The sequence below is a fragment of the Heptranchias perlo genome, chromosome 15 (genome assembly GCF_035084215.1).
Source record: "Heptranchias perlo isolate sHepPer1 chromosome 15, sHepPer1.hap1, whole genome shotgun sequence".
Taxonomy (NCBI): domain Eukaryota; kingdom Metazoa; phylum Chordata; class Chondrichthyes; order Hexanchiformes; family Hexanchidae; genus Heptranchias; species Heptranchias perlo.
In genome coordinates, this window is record NC_090339.1 from 54,349,375 (window position 1) to 54,363,472 (window position 14,098).

The window sequence follows — 14,098 nt, forward strand, 5'->3', positions numbered from 1 at the left end:
TATTTTGATGTAAAAAAAATATATATATGATGCAAATGCAAAAATGATGTTTTGCAATCAGACGTGATGTTGCTAAATCTCACTGCTGCCGCTAACAGCTGTGTTGTTGTTGTCAGGGCGGCGTGTGATGATGGAAATGCGTTTGTGACACCAGAGCAGATGCATTGTGTGGGGGAGGGGACCGGGGACCGGGGACCGGGAGCAGCTCCCTGGCGCCTCCTTATACCCAACACTAGGGGCGCTGGTGGTTTCAGGCTGGCAGTTGGAGCGGCGCCGGGCGGAAGGCAGGAGGCGTCTCTCAGCCGCTGCCGCGATCAGCACCGGGGCCTACTTGCTTGCGCGCTGTGATGATCGGTGGTCGCGGGCTCCGCCGCCGCTAAATTGTTGGTCCGTTTCGGCAATCGAGTTTCTCCCCTCCAACAACCTCTTCTTTACCCCCTCCCGCCCCATAACTAATACTCTATCCCCCCCCACCACCACCACCCCCACCCCCACCGGTAGGGCGCACGCCGCCTGGGCCTGGGCTGTAAGATGGCGGCCGGCGTGGACTCGCTCCTCCGGCAGAAGCGGCACCTGGCCGATTCGGCGGAGCAGTACCGCGGCCTGTCGGAGAGCGACAAGCACTGGCGGATCCGCAGGCAGTTCATCGTCCGCCACACCCAGGACTACCCGGGCAACAGGATGGACCAGCTGCTCGCCCTCTCCATGGTGTGGACTAACCACGTCTTCCTGGGCTGTAGGTGAGTGAATGAGTGAGCGGAGAGCAGGCCGCGGCCTCGGCTTTTGTTACACAACCGACTCCCGCATGCCGCCGCCGCCGTCGGCATCGGCACCGAGCGGGCTCCTCGACCACATGTGGTCGCTGTGTGATGGGAGCTGGGAGAAGGCCCCTGGTTTTTGCAGGGATTTTAACAGGAAGGGGAGACCGGGAGCTCTCTCTTTCCCCCCCCCCCCCTCCTCCTCCAGACTGGGATGTTGTCTTCCCTCGATCATTATTGTACTAGTTGGACAGCGTCTCCCAACTTCCAGCAGTAACTTCGCTCCTGTTTCTCAGCACTCTGCATCCGCTGGACATCTTTCCCATGTCTGTGCCACAGGGGCAGTTGTACCGAAAGCCTGGTTTCCAAGATCTTCACTTTTTTTTTCAGGGGAGGGGGATTCAACAAAAACAGATTGCATTCATATTAATCAGGATAGGCTCTCCGTTCTGAAGTCGAATTTAGTTTGATGGGGCGGCAGACGTTGCCTCTTGAATTTCAGCACTTTCAGCCCAATAAGCAGAGAGGGAGAGGTTTGCAGTTGCCTGTTTACTGTTATATAATGTTATCATTTTGGTCTGAGGAACTAATAGCTTTGTCTTACACGAATGGAATGGAAGTGCTGCTCCATGGTTGAAATGTCATTGGTGGTGCCACTAATCGAGGGTCAGGTGTTACTTGCTGAGCAAGTCAGTCTTAAATGACAGTGGAGGATGGGATTTGTCTCTCCAAAGACCCTTGTGCTTTTTTGCTGCAATTATTGGTTCCCAGTGGGTTATGGGGATATATGCTGCAGTTATTGAATGGAGACCATAAATTTAGAGGAATAAAGAAATCTAATCCAAGTAGAATATTTAAGATCCTAAAGCTATTAAGGTGCTTCATATGTGGAAGAGGAATTGATTATAAACACAACTTTTTGTCGATCAGGTGTGTGACACACACATCCTTCACCACATTTGAGTCTCCAAACCAGGCTACTGTGAAATCCACAGAAGCAGAGTTTCTGTTGGCTAATGCATTGCACACGCACTTCCCTGTAAGGACACCCCCCCACTTAACTAGTTCAGAGATCTTAGCCCAAGTTAACAGAACCACAGTTTAGGTACCCTCAAGAGTGTGCAGGGGTACTGGCGAAATTAGCCAACTAAAATCATACAGCCTACCAGCACAAAATATTGATAAGTTTCTCAAAAGTTTGTCCAGCTTTACTCATTACGGTCGTTAGGTCATTAAACAACTGTAGATTTGAGCCTTCAGTTGGTGTGAGGCCAGAGGTCAGGAGCTCCACACAAGTACCATGGTGAGCAGAACAACTTAACCATAACATTTGTGAGTGGTTTGCAACTGTCCTGATCACAGCATGGATGCATGACCAAATGTCATTGGACAGTGTTATGCACTGCATCTCCAACTGGTAGGACCATTATCTGTTTGATGCTCTGCAGGCTAATCAAGGTAGGCACTAAACCGTAGATATGAGTGTGTGCTATTATACCAGGCCACCAAGTAATTTGTTCCCGCAGCTATTGTTTCAAGTCAGAACTTCTTTATCAGCTGTTGGCAGTCCGCTTGATCGGCACCCTCTCCACCACCGGCGTACCGTGGCTGCAGTGTGTATTATCTACAGGATGCACTGCAGCAACTTGACAAGACTTTGACAGTATCTCCCAAACACGTGACCTCGTCACCTAGAAGGACAAGAGCAGCAGGTGCATGGGAACACCATCACTTCTAAGTTCCCCTCCAAGTCACATACCAACCCTATTTGGGCATGTCTTGTCATTCCTTCATTGTCGCCGGGTCAAAATCCTGGAACTACGTAGAAAACAGTATTGTGAGAATACCTCCTTCACGTGGACTGCAGCGGTTCGAGAAGAAGGCCCACCTTCTCAAGCGCGTTTCCTCCAGGGCCTTATAATCCTCTGAGATCACACAGAGAGCAGCAACATGACGTGCGCTTTCCTCACAAGATTGAAATCCAGACTTTTCCTTTCTTATTACTACATGGACTGTCAAAGCATCCAATGTGTTTGCTGTTAGCAACCTGAAAAGCCATTAGTGTTGGTGTGATTCCTTAGTAGTTTCCAGCTCACCAGGATTTCCCCTTGTGGATAAGAAACCACAACTACAGCTTCTGAAATGACATGGTATTTGTGCTTCAAACAGAATCTTATTCACCAGCTTAAGTTGGGCAGCTCCAAGGTGAGTTGACGGTTCCTTACACTATTCACCATGACCATTTTTAATTTCCTTTCCTGTCGGCGTACAGCTTTTAGGAATACGGCATGAGTACCATCTGGGCCTGCAACCAAACCATTAGCAAGGTGATGCAATGTGAAGTCCTCTTCCTTCTATTGAACAAGTTCATTATGTCTTCTATCTGTGCAGCACACTCCACTGGCTTTCCAAACCTCTATGCAGAAGGATTCTTACCACAGCCTGTTGAGTCAGATGCTGACCCTAAGGATGCTCCCATCGAGTTTTTGAGAGCACTGGATTTGTATGCCATTGGCCCTAGCCCAGAAGAACTCTTGAACATGATTGACAGCAGACTTTAGCCAACAAGAAAACATTTTTTGCATAATTATAAGCCAACGGTAATGTTCAATGCAAATTAAGAAGTATGCTTGCCAACATATGGAATAAGCTGCCAGAGTAAAATAAATGTCAACCCCCTATGAAACATGTGGAGTTAGGAGGCAATAAAATGGTTAGCTTGAGTCTATGAAATTGACTGTATAGAGTGACTGAGGTGTATGTCCTTGTTTTTCAAGCTTTCTTCCTATACTCAATACTTCACAGATAGTGGGGGGGGGGGGGGGGGGGGGAGAGGGAGGAAGAGCAGCATTGGAGTGGTAGGACCTGGGTTCATGTGGTTTTCCCCACAACAGTGATCATAATAACAACTTGCAGTTATATAGCACTGTTAACAATGTAAAAGGTCCCATGGCACTTCACAGGAGCTTTATCAGACAAAATTTGACACCGAGCCAGATAAAGAGCTGTTAGGACAGGTGACCAAAGGCTTGGTCAAAGAGGTAGGTTTTAAGGAGCAGCTTAGAGGACAGAGAGGTGGAGGGGTTTAAGGAGAGAATTCCAGAGCTGAGGGTCTAGGCGGCTGAAGATGATTGAATTCAGTGTTAGGTTTGAAAAGGAGAAACTTAACACAGTTACTAAAATTCTAGATTTTCTTAAGGCTAACTTCAATGGGATGAGACTGACGACAGCAAACTGGTCAGAACTGTTATCCGGTAAAATTATAGATGAGCAGTGGGAGAACATAAGAAATAGGAGCAGGAGTAGGCCATACAGCCCCTCGAGCCTGCACCGCCATTCAATCAGATCGTGGCTGATCTTCGACCTTCATTCTACTTTCCCACCTGATCCCCATATCCCTTGATTCCCCTAGAGTCCAAAAATCTATCTATCTCAGCCTTGAATATATTCAATGACTCAGGAGGTGTTCAAAAAAGAGTTTAGCATAAAATAGGATGAATGTAACCCCTAAGAGGCACGAGCATTACTTACCAAATAAAACAGCCATGGTCGACAAAAGAGGAGAGAGATAACATAAAACTAAAGGAAAGTGTACACAAAAGTGCAAAGAATAGTGTAAATCCAAGGAACTGGGAGAAACATAAAGAACAGCGAAGGAAGACAACAATAGTAAAAACTGCAAAAAGGAATACGAAAAGAAACTAGAGGGATATTAAGATTAATACAACATTTTTATAATTATATTAGAAGAAAAAGGGTTGTCAAGGGTAATGTGGGCCCTTTAAAAACAGATACGGGTAATATTGCATATGAAAATAAGGAAATGGCAGATTTGTTGAATAATTACGGTGCTAGTCTTCACAGTAGAGGAAGAGGATAATATACTTGACATTCCAGGGAGACTAATAATAAATCAAGGACTGGAACTCACTAAAGTTAACAGTATTAGAAATAATAATGGCACTAAAGACTGCCAAATCCCTGGGACCTACCTGATGGTTTCCATCCCAGGGTTTTAAAGGAAGTAGGTGAGGAAATTGTAGATGCATTAGCCATTATCTTCCAAAGCGCGCTCGTTTCAGGAATTGTCCCTTTAGATTGGAAAATTGCAAATGTACCTCCATTATTTGAGAGGTGCGAGAGAGAGAGACCTGGAAATTATAGACCTGTTGTCTAACATCTCTTGTGGGGAAATTATTGAAATCTATAATTAAGGGAAGAGTGACTGAGCACTTAAAGAAATTTGAGCTGATTAGAGTGAGCCAACATGGATTTGTAAAGGGTAGGTCAAGTCTAATAAACCTAATTGAATTTTTTGAGGAAGTAACTAAAGTAGTAGGCAGGGGAATGTCTATGGATGCAGTTTATATGGACTTCCAACAGGCATTCGATAAGGCTCCACGTAAGAGACTGCTAGCTAAAATTAAAGCTCATGGAATTTTAGGCAAATTATTGACCTGGTTGGGAGATTGGTTAGGCGGTAGAAGACAGAGAGTAGGGATAATGGGTATGCACTCGAATTGGAAGGAAGTGACTAGTGTCCCACAAGGATCTGTGCTGGGGCTTCATCTATTCACTATATTTATGAATGAATTCGATAACACAATAGAGTCATATATCCAAGTTTGCCGATGACAAAGATTGGTGGCTTGAAAAGTAGTGTAGACAGGAGCATAAAATTACAAAGAGACATTGATAGATTAAGTGAGTGAGCCAAACTGGCAGACGGATTTCAACGCAGGGAAGTGTGAGGTCATCCATTTTGGAGCAAAAAAGGATCGATTTGAGATTTTTGAATGGTGAAGAGCTAGATCATTAAAATGTAGTGGTCAGGTACAAAAAAAAATCAAAAAGGCTAATGGAATGTTAGCCTTTATAACTTGAGGGCTAGAATATAAAGGAAGGAGGTTTTGCTACAGCTATACAAAGCCCTGGTTAGACCACATCTGGGCTACTGTATAATTCTGGGCACTGCACCTTAGAAAGGATATATTGGCGGAAGGAATGCAGTGCAGATGCACCAGAATGTTACAGGACTCCATGGGTTAGATTATGAGGAAAGATTACACAAACTAGGCTTGTATTCCCTGGAATATAGAAGGTTAAGGCGTGATTTGATTGAGGTTTTAAGGAATTTGAAAGGAATTGATTGGGTAGATAGAGAAACTTTTTCTGCTGGTGGGGGAGTCTAGGACCAGGGGACATAACCTTAAAATCAGAGCCAGGCCATTCAGGAGAGAAGTTAGGAAACACTTCTTCATGCAAGGGATGAAACACTCTCCCACAAAAAGCAGTAGCTGCTAGCTCAATTAATAATTTTAAATCTGATATCGATAGATTTTTGCTAGCCAAGGTTATTAAGGGATATGGAGTTAAGATACAGATCAGCCATGATCCCATTGAATGGCGGAACAGGCTTGAGAGGCTGAATGGCCTACGCCTGTTCCTATGAGTTCCTGATTGCATATATGTTCTGTAAGGAGATGTAGAGCAGAGACTTGGCACTTCCTTACAGTAACAGAGTAGATGTTGGACAGCCTCAGGCTGCTCTCACTTTTTGGTATTAATGAATTTAGTGTGGGTATCTTGCCCAGGAAGATGCAACGGGTGGTGGGGGAGAATTAGAGGAGCACAAAGTAGGATTTGTTACAAATAGGGTGTAAATTGTTTTGTTTTTTTTAAAATCACATTCACACATTAAAATCAAATCGTGGTCTACACAGGTGGGAATCTTATTAAATTAACAAGACTTGTTTGTTGATAACTGGGGCCGTATATACCTTTTCTATAAATTAGAACCTAGTCAGTACTGTAGATCAAATTTTAATGAGGATAGGGTCTTCTGTAGTAAAAGATTAAAAACTTAGGTGCAAGTCCATTCATGGTTTTTAAATTCAAAATTGTTTGATTTATTTTGTTTTTTTTTTAAGTATCAGCTCAGCTTAGTTGTTACTGTAAGAATTTTGTGGGTACAAGCCATAACGGACTTGAGCACATAATCTAGGCTGATGCGTAAGTGCAGTACCGAGTGTGTATGACATTGTCAAAGTCTTTTGGATGTGATGTTAAACCAAGCCCTTGACTGCCAGCTCGGGTGGACGTAAAAGATCTTGTGGCACTATTTGCTGATGAGCAGCGAGTTCACCTGGTATCCTCCCTCAAGCAACCCAAAACAGATTATCTGGTCATTTGTTCATCTACTTTTTGTGGGGCTTTGCAGTGCAGAAATTGGCTGCGGTGTTTGCCTATGTAACAACTGTGACTACAATTCAAAAGTAGCCCATTGGTTGTAAAGAGCTTTGAGATGTCCTGAGGACGTGAAAGGCGTTGTATAAATGCCTTTCTCACATCTTGACTATACCTTCTGATTGATTAAGCATTAACTTGTACCTGCAGTGTCTCACCCAATCACCTGAAGACCGTGTGATGCATTGGTGGCGGAAAGAGATGGGCCAAAGCAAAGAATTTGTTTATCAAGAAGGAATGCATAGTTAACCATATGTATCAGTATACCATGTATGTAATGATTTTAGGTTTATTGTAATCAACTGTATTAATCGGTTTAATATTGCAGTATAATTATCAGATATGTAACAAAAGTGATGCATATGGATATGTTTGTTTTTACTAATAGATACAGCCCAGACCTTTTAGAAAGGGTCTTTCGAATGGCAGATGGTATTGATGTTGGTGACATAAGATCATGTGAGTTAGTTCCTGGAAGCACAACCAACAAAAGATCCAATTCTGACAATGGTAAGTGAAGAATTCTCTGTCACCTTTTTACATACAGTTACATAGAAATTACAACACGGAAACAGACAGTTCAACCCAACCGATCTGTGTTTATCCTCCACTCGAGTATAGTCCTACCCGTGTGCCCGCTTTTTTCCCAATATCCCTTTATTTTCCTTTTCTTCAACCACTCATCTAACCTATTCTTAAACATTGACATGTTCTCTGCTTTAATCACTAACTCTAGTAGTGCACTCCACAGCCTCATAACACCCTGTTTAAAAATAAGTTTCTCCTGCTATCTGTTCTAAATCTCTTCTATTTAATGTTATATCTGTGGATGTGTGTCAGTGCTGGGGAATTGAATATTCTCTCATTTTATACTCCGTAACTGCATGAAGCCTCCCAGGTTGGATAGAGCTCAGAGCTGCAGAGTAAAGCTCCATCTGCTCTGCACCAATATCCTCAATCTCAGAAAAGCAAGTCCAATTAAACCAGTATGATATTTGTTTCAAATAGGAGCGATTATTGTAGTCTTGAATAAATTTGCCAATTTGTGCCAAATTATGGGCAGTTTTGTTTCATGGGCACACACCCACTAAGAACTGGTTTGAAAATGTAACATTCCTATAGTTTGGAGAGAGAAGATATTCTTCTGGTCAGTCTGAGCTGTTTTTACCCCAGAGGTGAATAAAGTGTTTTGTAACTTACACCAGACCCCAGTTCCTGTTCTTATTTCTTTTAATTTAATGTAGACAAGACAAAGTTATTTTTGCCACAATGTGTTTTTTTTTAAATAACTAAAAATGCTGCTTTTGGAATTATTTAATAGTACATCCCCAAAGTGAAATCTTTTGAATGTAATTGATCCCTCAAATATGTTTAAAATGTTTAGGTATTAAAATTTTATATTTCTTCCCCTATTCTCTGTGTTCAAACTTGTGATAAGGGCTAAATCTTATTCTACAGCATTGTCCATTTCCATCTTGGTGCATGGTCATTGTAACAGTTTATATGTAAAGATTTCAGCAATGTATTTTGCCAGTAAAATATTAGGTATGTGTAGAATTTTCACACAATTTTCGGTTTCCAGAGCATAGTTCAGTTAACCTATGTTTAAATCTTGCTAATGATCAAAATGGTGACATCAATGCTTCAGTATCTATTATGTAATAATGCGTCGACTCCTGATATTCAGTGCATGTATTAATTAGGCTTTTGAGAAACGTGGATTCTGTAGATATTAAAGTGGTTTTGTGTCTGTGTATTTACAGTATCTGGCATTCATGAATTTCAGAAAATGTAAATTTAAAAACATCAGAAAGGCCTAGAAGAGCGTGCTCTAGGAGTTGAGATCTAAACCTGTGTGTGCCTGATAATTGCAATAGTATGCTGAATGAGGAAATATATTATGCAGCAAGTAACTTTGCCAATGTTTGTTTAGGTTTAACAACTAACACTTTTAGTGATGGAAAGGTTAACTTGAACTGTTCAACTATCAAGATAAGTGTTTATTTTAGCTCTATGAAATTGAGATGTTGCTCCTTACAGAGGTATCTCATTGCATCTCCATGTGATGTAGCAAATAAAAGCAGTTAGGAGCCTTATTCTAAAGATGGTATTGAAACGGGCACATGCAATTTGACTGCAGAAAAAGAAGCCTAGAAAGAGACCCCAACAGGACTATCCTAACAGATTCTTTCTTCACCCCCAGCTGTTGAGTTGGGAACTACTTTAAGTTATGGAGATTTTACCTACCATTGCATGAACATTGGAAGATCAGCAAAAGAGCAAGCAATACTTGGGGCCACATATTGCTGAAGTTTTCAAATTGAATTCCTTAAAAGTAAAAGCAATAACATGTCGATATGTAAGATAGGCAATGTTTAGAAAATACTACCTAACACACTCTCACTCTCTCTCTCTGTCCACCGTCTCAGGTGAAAATCCAACTGCAAAGCGGAAACCTCCTTTATTCCGCCCTACATTTCGATTTGAGCCAGTTGCATTTGTTAGTAGCAGCACCAAGGATGATGACGTGAAGAAAGAGCCAAATCAATCAGACAAGCCACGAAGGTGGGCAGATTTAGATGATCTACCATTAAATTCCCAGATTAAAACTGAGGAGAACTCGGTGAAAACAGAATCCCATTCCACCTCAAAAATGAACAAATCTGGCAAAAATTCAAATGGCCCACTGCTTCCTGCCTCTTCTCAGAATTCTGCTACATTTGATTACGACTCCTTGTACAAAAGCATCTTCAAGGATGCAAATGAAAGCAAAAGTGGAAACTGCATTAAAGGGATAAGCTGTTTAAGCACTTACATGTCTAAAATACAACAGAACTATTCTGCAAAATATGAGGCTTATCATTCCAATCCGTCAGAACTTTATCCAACTATGAGAGGACCGGATTTTTCTAAGACCCCAGTTGGCAATAAACAGGGCTACAAGGGCCTGGGCTTCACACAGACCAAGCGGTCAAAGGGTAGAAAATCTTCCAAGAAAAATGCCAGTAAGTCTGTACTTCCTGAACCTCTGCAGCCTTTATCAAGCAAGGCGTCTTCATCTGGTGGGTTTTCTGCATCTGCAATAAAGAGCCGTCAGAATTTCTTTAATATGCTCCAGATATCTGTGTCAAGGAAGCTTAATGCTATTGGAGGCTTCAGTAACCAGCTGAACCATAGTGACGTGCTAAGCAGCTGCATTCAGACATGTAAAACAAACCCTCAGTATTTCTACGTCTCACTGAAGGAGATACCTCCAGCTGATGTACCAAGAAACAAGAAAGTCTTGACAGATGGCTATGCCTGTGAGTTGAGGTGTCAGGGTGTTTACTTGTCTACAGGCTATGCCGGCAGCAAAATTGGAGCTCGAGATAGGGCTTCCGAGCAAGCCTTAAAGTTGTTCCTTAAAGATGTGACGGTTCAGGTTGTGAAGCGCAAGTGTAAAAGCAATTTCATTGACGACTTAATATTGTGTGAGAAAAACACGCCTCGAAATGACATTCCTCCTGCTCTCAAAAAACCGGACGAGAAAATACCAAGCAAAGATACAGCCAATAAAGGAAATGAAACAAATAGGCAGAGCAATCGACATTCAAGGGAACTCAAAAAGAAGCACTGGAAGGATTTTGTCATTTTAGAGACTGCAAAAAATGCTGTATGCATTCTGAACAACTCAGCTCAATTCAACAGAATGACCGTGGATTACAAGTTTCAGCTGACGGCCAGTCAAGTTTGGCAGTGCCGTGTTTTTATAGAAGACCATTTTATTGCTGAGGCTTATGGAACCAAGAAGTTGGTGAAGCATACAGCGGCAGAGAAAGCTTTGGATGCACTGAGGCAAACGCAGCCAGTTGTAAAATCAAGCAAGCCAGGAAACACTGATGCAGCCATCTCTCGAAGTGCAATTCTCGGACGATCAGCAGAAGAAGCTCTTAAACAAAAGATCACAGAAGACAACATTGGCAATCAGCTTTTACGAAAAATGGGTTGGAAGGGGGGAGGTTTAGGGAAGGAGGGTGAGGGTATTGCAGAGCCAATCATGGTAAAAGAACAGTTCAAGAGGGAGGGCCTGGGTTTAGAGATGAGCAAGAGTGGTTCTAAATTAAACAAACGAGATATAGAAGATCTTATCAAAAATTATGCCCGCTCAGAAAAGCAGGAGGAGCTGACCTTTTCCAAAGAGCTGACCAATGAAGAACGAATGCAAATCCATCAAATGGCTGCCAAATATGGTCTCAAGAGCAAATCCTACGGAAAAGGAAAGGAGCGCTATTTGGTTGTGAGCAGAAAAGTACGTATAGATGATATTATGAACCAGCTTGCACAGGAAGGACAGGTTGGCCGATTTGAATTGGTAGTGCCGGGTTGTTCAAATTGATGCAGAACTCCGCCCAATTTTTCCTTTTTATTTATGTGCAGTTTTCTTCAGAAGCGAGACTTTTTGCCCAGTAATCTGAATTCAGTTATTGTAAATGGTTTCTCAATTGCAATAGAAGTTTATTTACATCTATTATTTACAGTTTTGAAATTGTCATCAGTGGGGTAGATGTTCAAAACAAGGCATCCAAAATGAACTGTCAGTATTTCTGCATCACCTTTTTCCTTGTATAAAAATAACTGTCTTGTGTTATTTACAAAAAATGGTAATAAACTGCCACTGTTGAAATTACTAGTGAACTAACAACTGTTTTGATGTGGTTCATCTCAATTAAGAGGAAAGGGGTGAAATCCGTTAAATTATGACGGTTGATCTTGAAGTTAGTGTGTATCTCTTAATACCATTATTTGTTTTAAATGGGGGTATTTGTTGAGCAGTACGTGTTGCACTAGTTTTTTGATTCTCATCACCACCTCCCCTACCGGATGGAATAAAATGTAGTTGAGACCTAAGCTTTCTTCTTCCATACTAGTCCCTAATCACTAGAAAGTTGGACTAACAGAAAATTGTTTGTAAAATGAATGACATTTGGAACAGAAAGTTGTATTTTTCCATTTTCATTGTTCCACAGTGCAATATTTAAACTGTAAATAATTTAACTATTTTTATAGCAACTGTCACTTAACTGCCTGTATCCTGTTTGGCATTCAGACAGCATTCTTTGCCCCCTCCCCATCTCCTCCTCCTCCTCCTTGGTGGAATTCGATTTCAGTAGTGTTGGGGCACCGTCAGTATCCTGTTGAACTGCTCACTCTTAAGGTGAGGCCTAGACGGTGAGTGTCAATATGCTCTTCAAATGTAGTGGATATTGCAGCCAGCCCAATACTGTCCTCACCTGATGCATACATAGACGCACTTGCCAGCAGGAGTTGCTGGAAAGAGCTCAGGAGTGACATCTCTTTCCTTCACCCCCCCGCCCCGGCCAAGTTCCCTCCCTAACCCAGGATGCGGAGGCCAATTCTAGTGCCTTGCTGCAGCCCTGAATGAGGTCAACTGACTCAGAATGGACCAAGATTGGAACCTCAAACTTTTGTGGCCTATACAGTGTAAATGTACAATGCCCGAGGTGGAATTATCACTATTTTAAGGACAGTATAGTGTGTGTTGGGATTATTTGTTGATGAAGGATTAGATTCTGACCTGTTAATCATAATGTACATTTAGTTCTGTACTAGGACACTCTGCTGAGATTCCCATTATGTAACACTGGTGTGGTCAAATACCTCTTTCCCTAGAAGTTCATCAGCTGGCATCTGAGTCAAAGCAGCATTGCACTATAAGGTGTGCAGGATGCCAGTCTGCTTACTGGGTGACTTTGGCTTTGAGGGAACATTAAGGTGTAAATTCAACATTAAAAATCAGTGAAAGGATTCAGATTCTAGTTATTGTATTTTTTGGTGTACTAAAATGGGGTTACGGAATACCTTAATTTTTTTTGACTGGAATAAAATATTTTTTAATGAAGACTTTTACTTGGAAATAGTGAACTAACTTTGCATTGCTCATTATGTATCTGATAGTAACTGTTAGCCAATGCTAATAAACTCTCTGAATTAATTCAGTATGGAATCGGACAAACAAAGAAGAATGTAACGAAGGATTGTTTTGTTTCTCATCATCCAGGCAATACGAACCTGCACTGTGTGCTTTTGGAAATTTGAGAATGAGAGTTTATTTCAACCTACTTTGAAAAGTAAATGGATAGATATAAATTATATTTCCTCTGCTCTGGATATTGGAAATATCATGTAAAGATGTTCTAAATTTTTGTTTTTTTTAAAAGAAACAAAATCACATCAAACTGAATTGGTGATATTTGCTGTTTGGGATATTCATGCTGAGTATGTACTGTTTTCTCTCCCCTGTTCTTCCCTTTCTCCCCCTTCTCTCCAGATGGCGCTTAAGGTGTTTATTCTTGGGGTTTGGATCCATAGATACCAGCAGCCCTATGGCACCTTGTCCAGCCATTCTGTGTGAGCCTAACAGTGAGTATCAGTAGCCTATTTGACCGTGAAGGGAGGACAGGCAAGCCCAATCCTGTTCTTGGCTGACATCAGCACTCGTGCAATTCCAGTGAGGGTCACTTGACAGTGATCAAGGTAATTTCCCCCCCCCCTTCTCCCCTCTCGAGTCATTTGTAGTGATCCAACTGCTGATCTGCAGAGATCAGCTAATTTAGCACAGGCCAGGAATTGAACCTGGGACCTTCTGGCTTAGTATTTCAGTGGATGATGCTTTATCCACTAGACCATCAGGGTCGATACTGGTTAATAAAACGGAGAGTGTGGGCTCCACAGGTGCCAGCAGCCCTCCCCATAACACTCTTCATGTATAAGTGCCAGCAGACTTTTTGATACTGAGGGCCATTACAGCTGAGCCTGATACTACACCCAATGATCTCACACATAATTACCAGTTGAGGAGTTACTGGCTAGCGATCAGCAGTAGGAAACAACTAATTTCCCCCACTAAGCCCAGAGGTGCTGAGTTTAATTGTTGCACTCTTACTGATGCCCCATTTATGATCAGTTAAACTGTATTTATTTCAAGGGGAATATTTGCTTTTCCTTCATGTGAGATGGGGAATAAAGATTGCTTTCTTGACTTTGTACCTAGCCCTGATTAATGAAACATTTCTGCTGGCAAAAAGGGTCCAATG

General features: G+C 42.0%; 1 protein-coding gene across 1 annotated transcript; it reads left to right on the forward strand.

Annotated features, from left to right (window-relative positions):
* Positions 1 to 249: 249 nt before the first annotated feature.
* nkrf (NFKB repressing factor) lies at positions 250 to 12,809 on the forward strand. Its single transcript, XM_067997255.1, has 3 exons — positions 250 to 740; positions 7,393 to 7,514; positions 9,434 to 12,809. Exons 1-3 carry the CDS (start codon positions 532 to 534, stop codon positions 11,377 to 11,379), a joined length of 2,277 nt encoding a protein of 758 aa, XP_067853356.1. The 5' UTR covers positions 250 to 531; the 3' UTR covers positions 11,380 to 12,809.
* The last annotated feature ends 1,289 nt before the right edge of the window (positions 12,810 to 14,098 follow it).

Bases quoted from the DNA above. Each gene is read 5' to 3' on its own strand.
- nkrf (XM_067997255.1), top strand. From the start codon at position 532: ATGGCGGCCGGCGTGGACTCGCTCCTCCGGCAGAAGCGGCACCTGGCC. The intron at 741-7,392 runs GTGAGTGAATGA...TTTTACTAATAG, and splicing joins CACGTCTTCCTGGGCTGTAG to ATACAGCCCAGACCTTTTAG. The intron at 7,515-9,433 runs GTAAGTGAAGAA...CCACCGTCTCAG, and splicing joins AAGATCCAATTCTGACAATG to GTGAAAATCCAACTGCAAAG.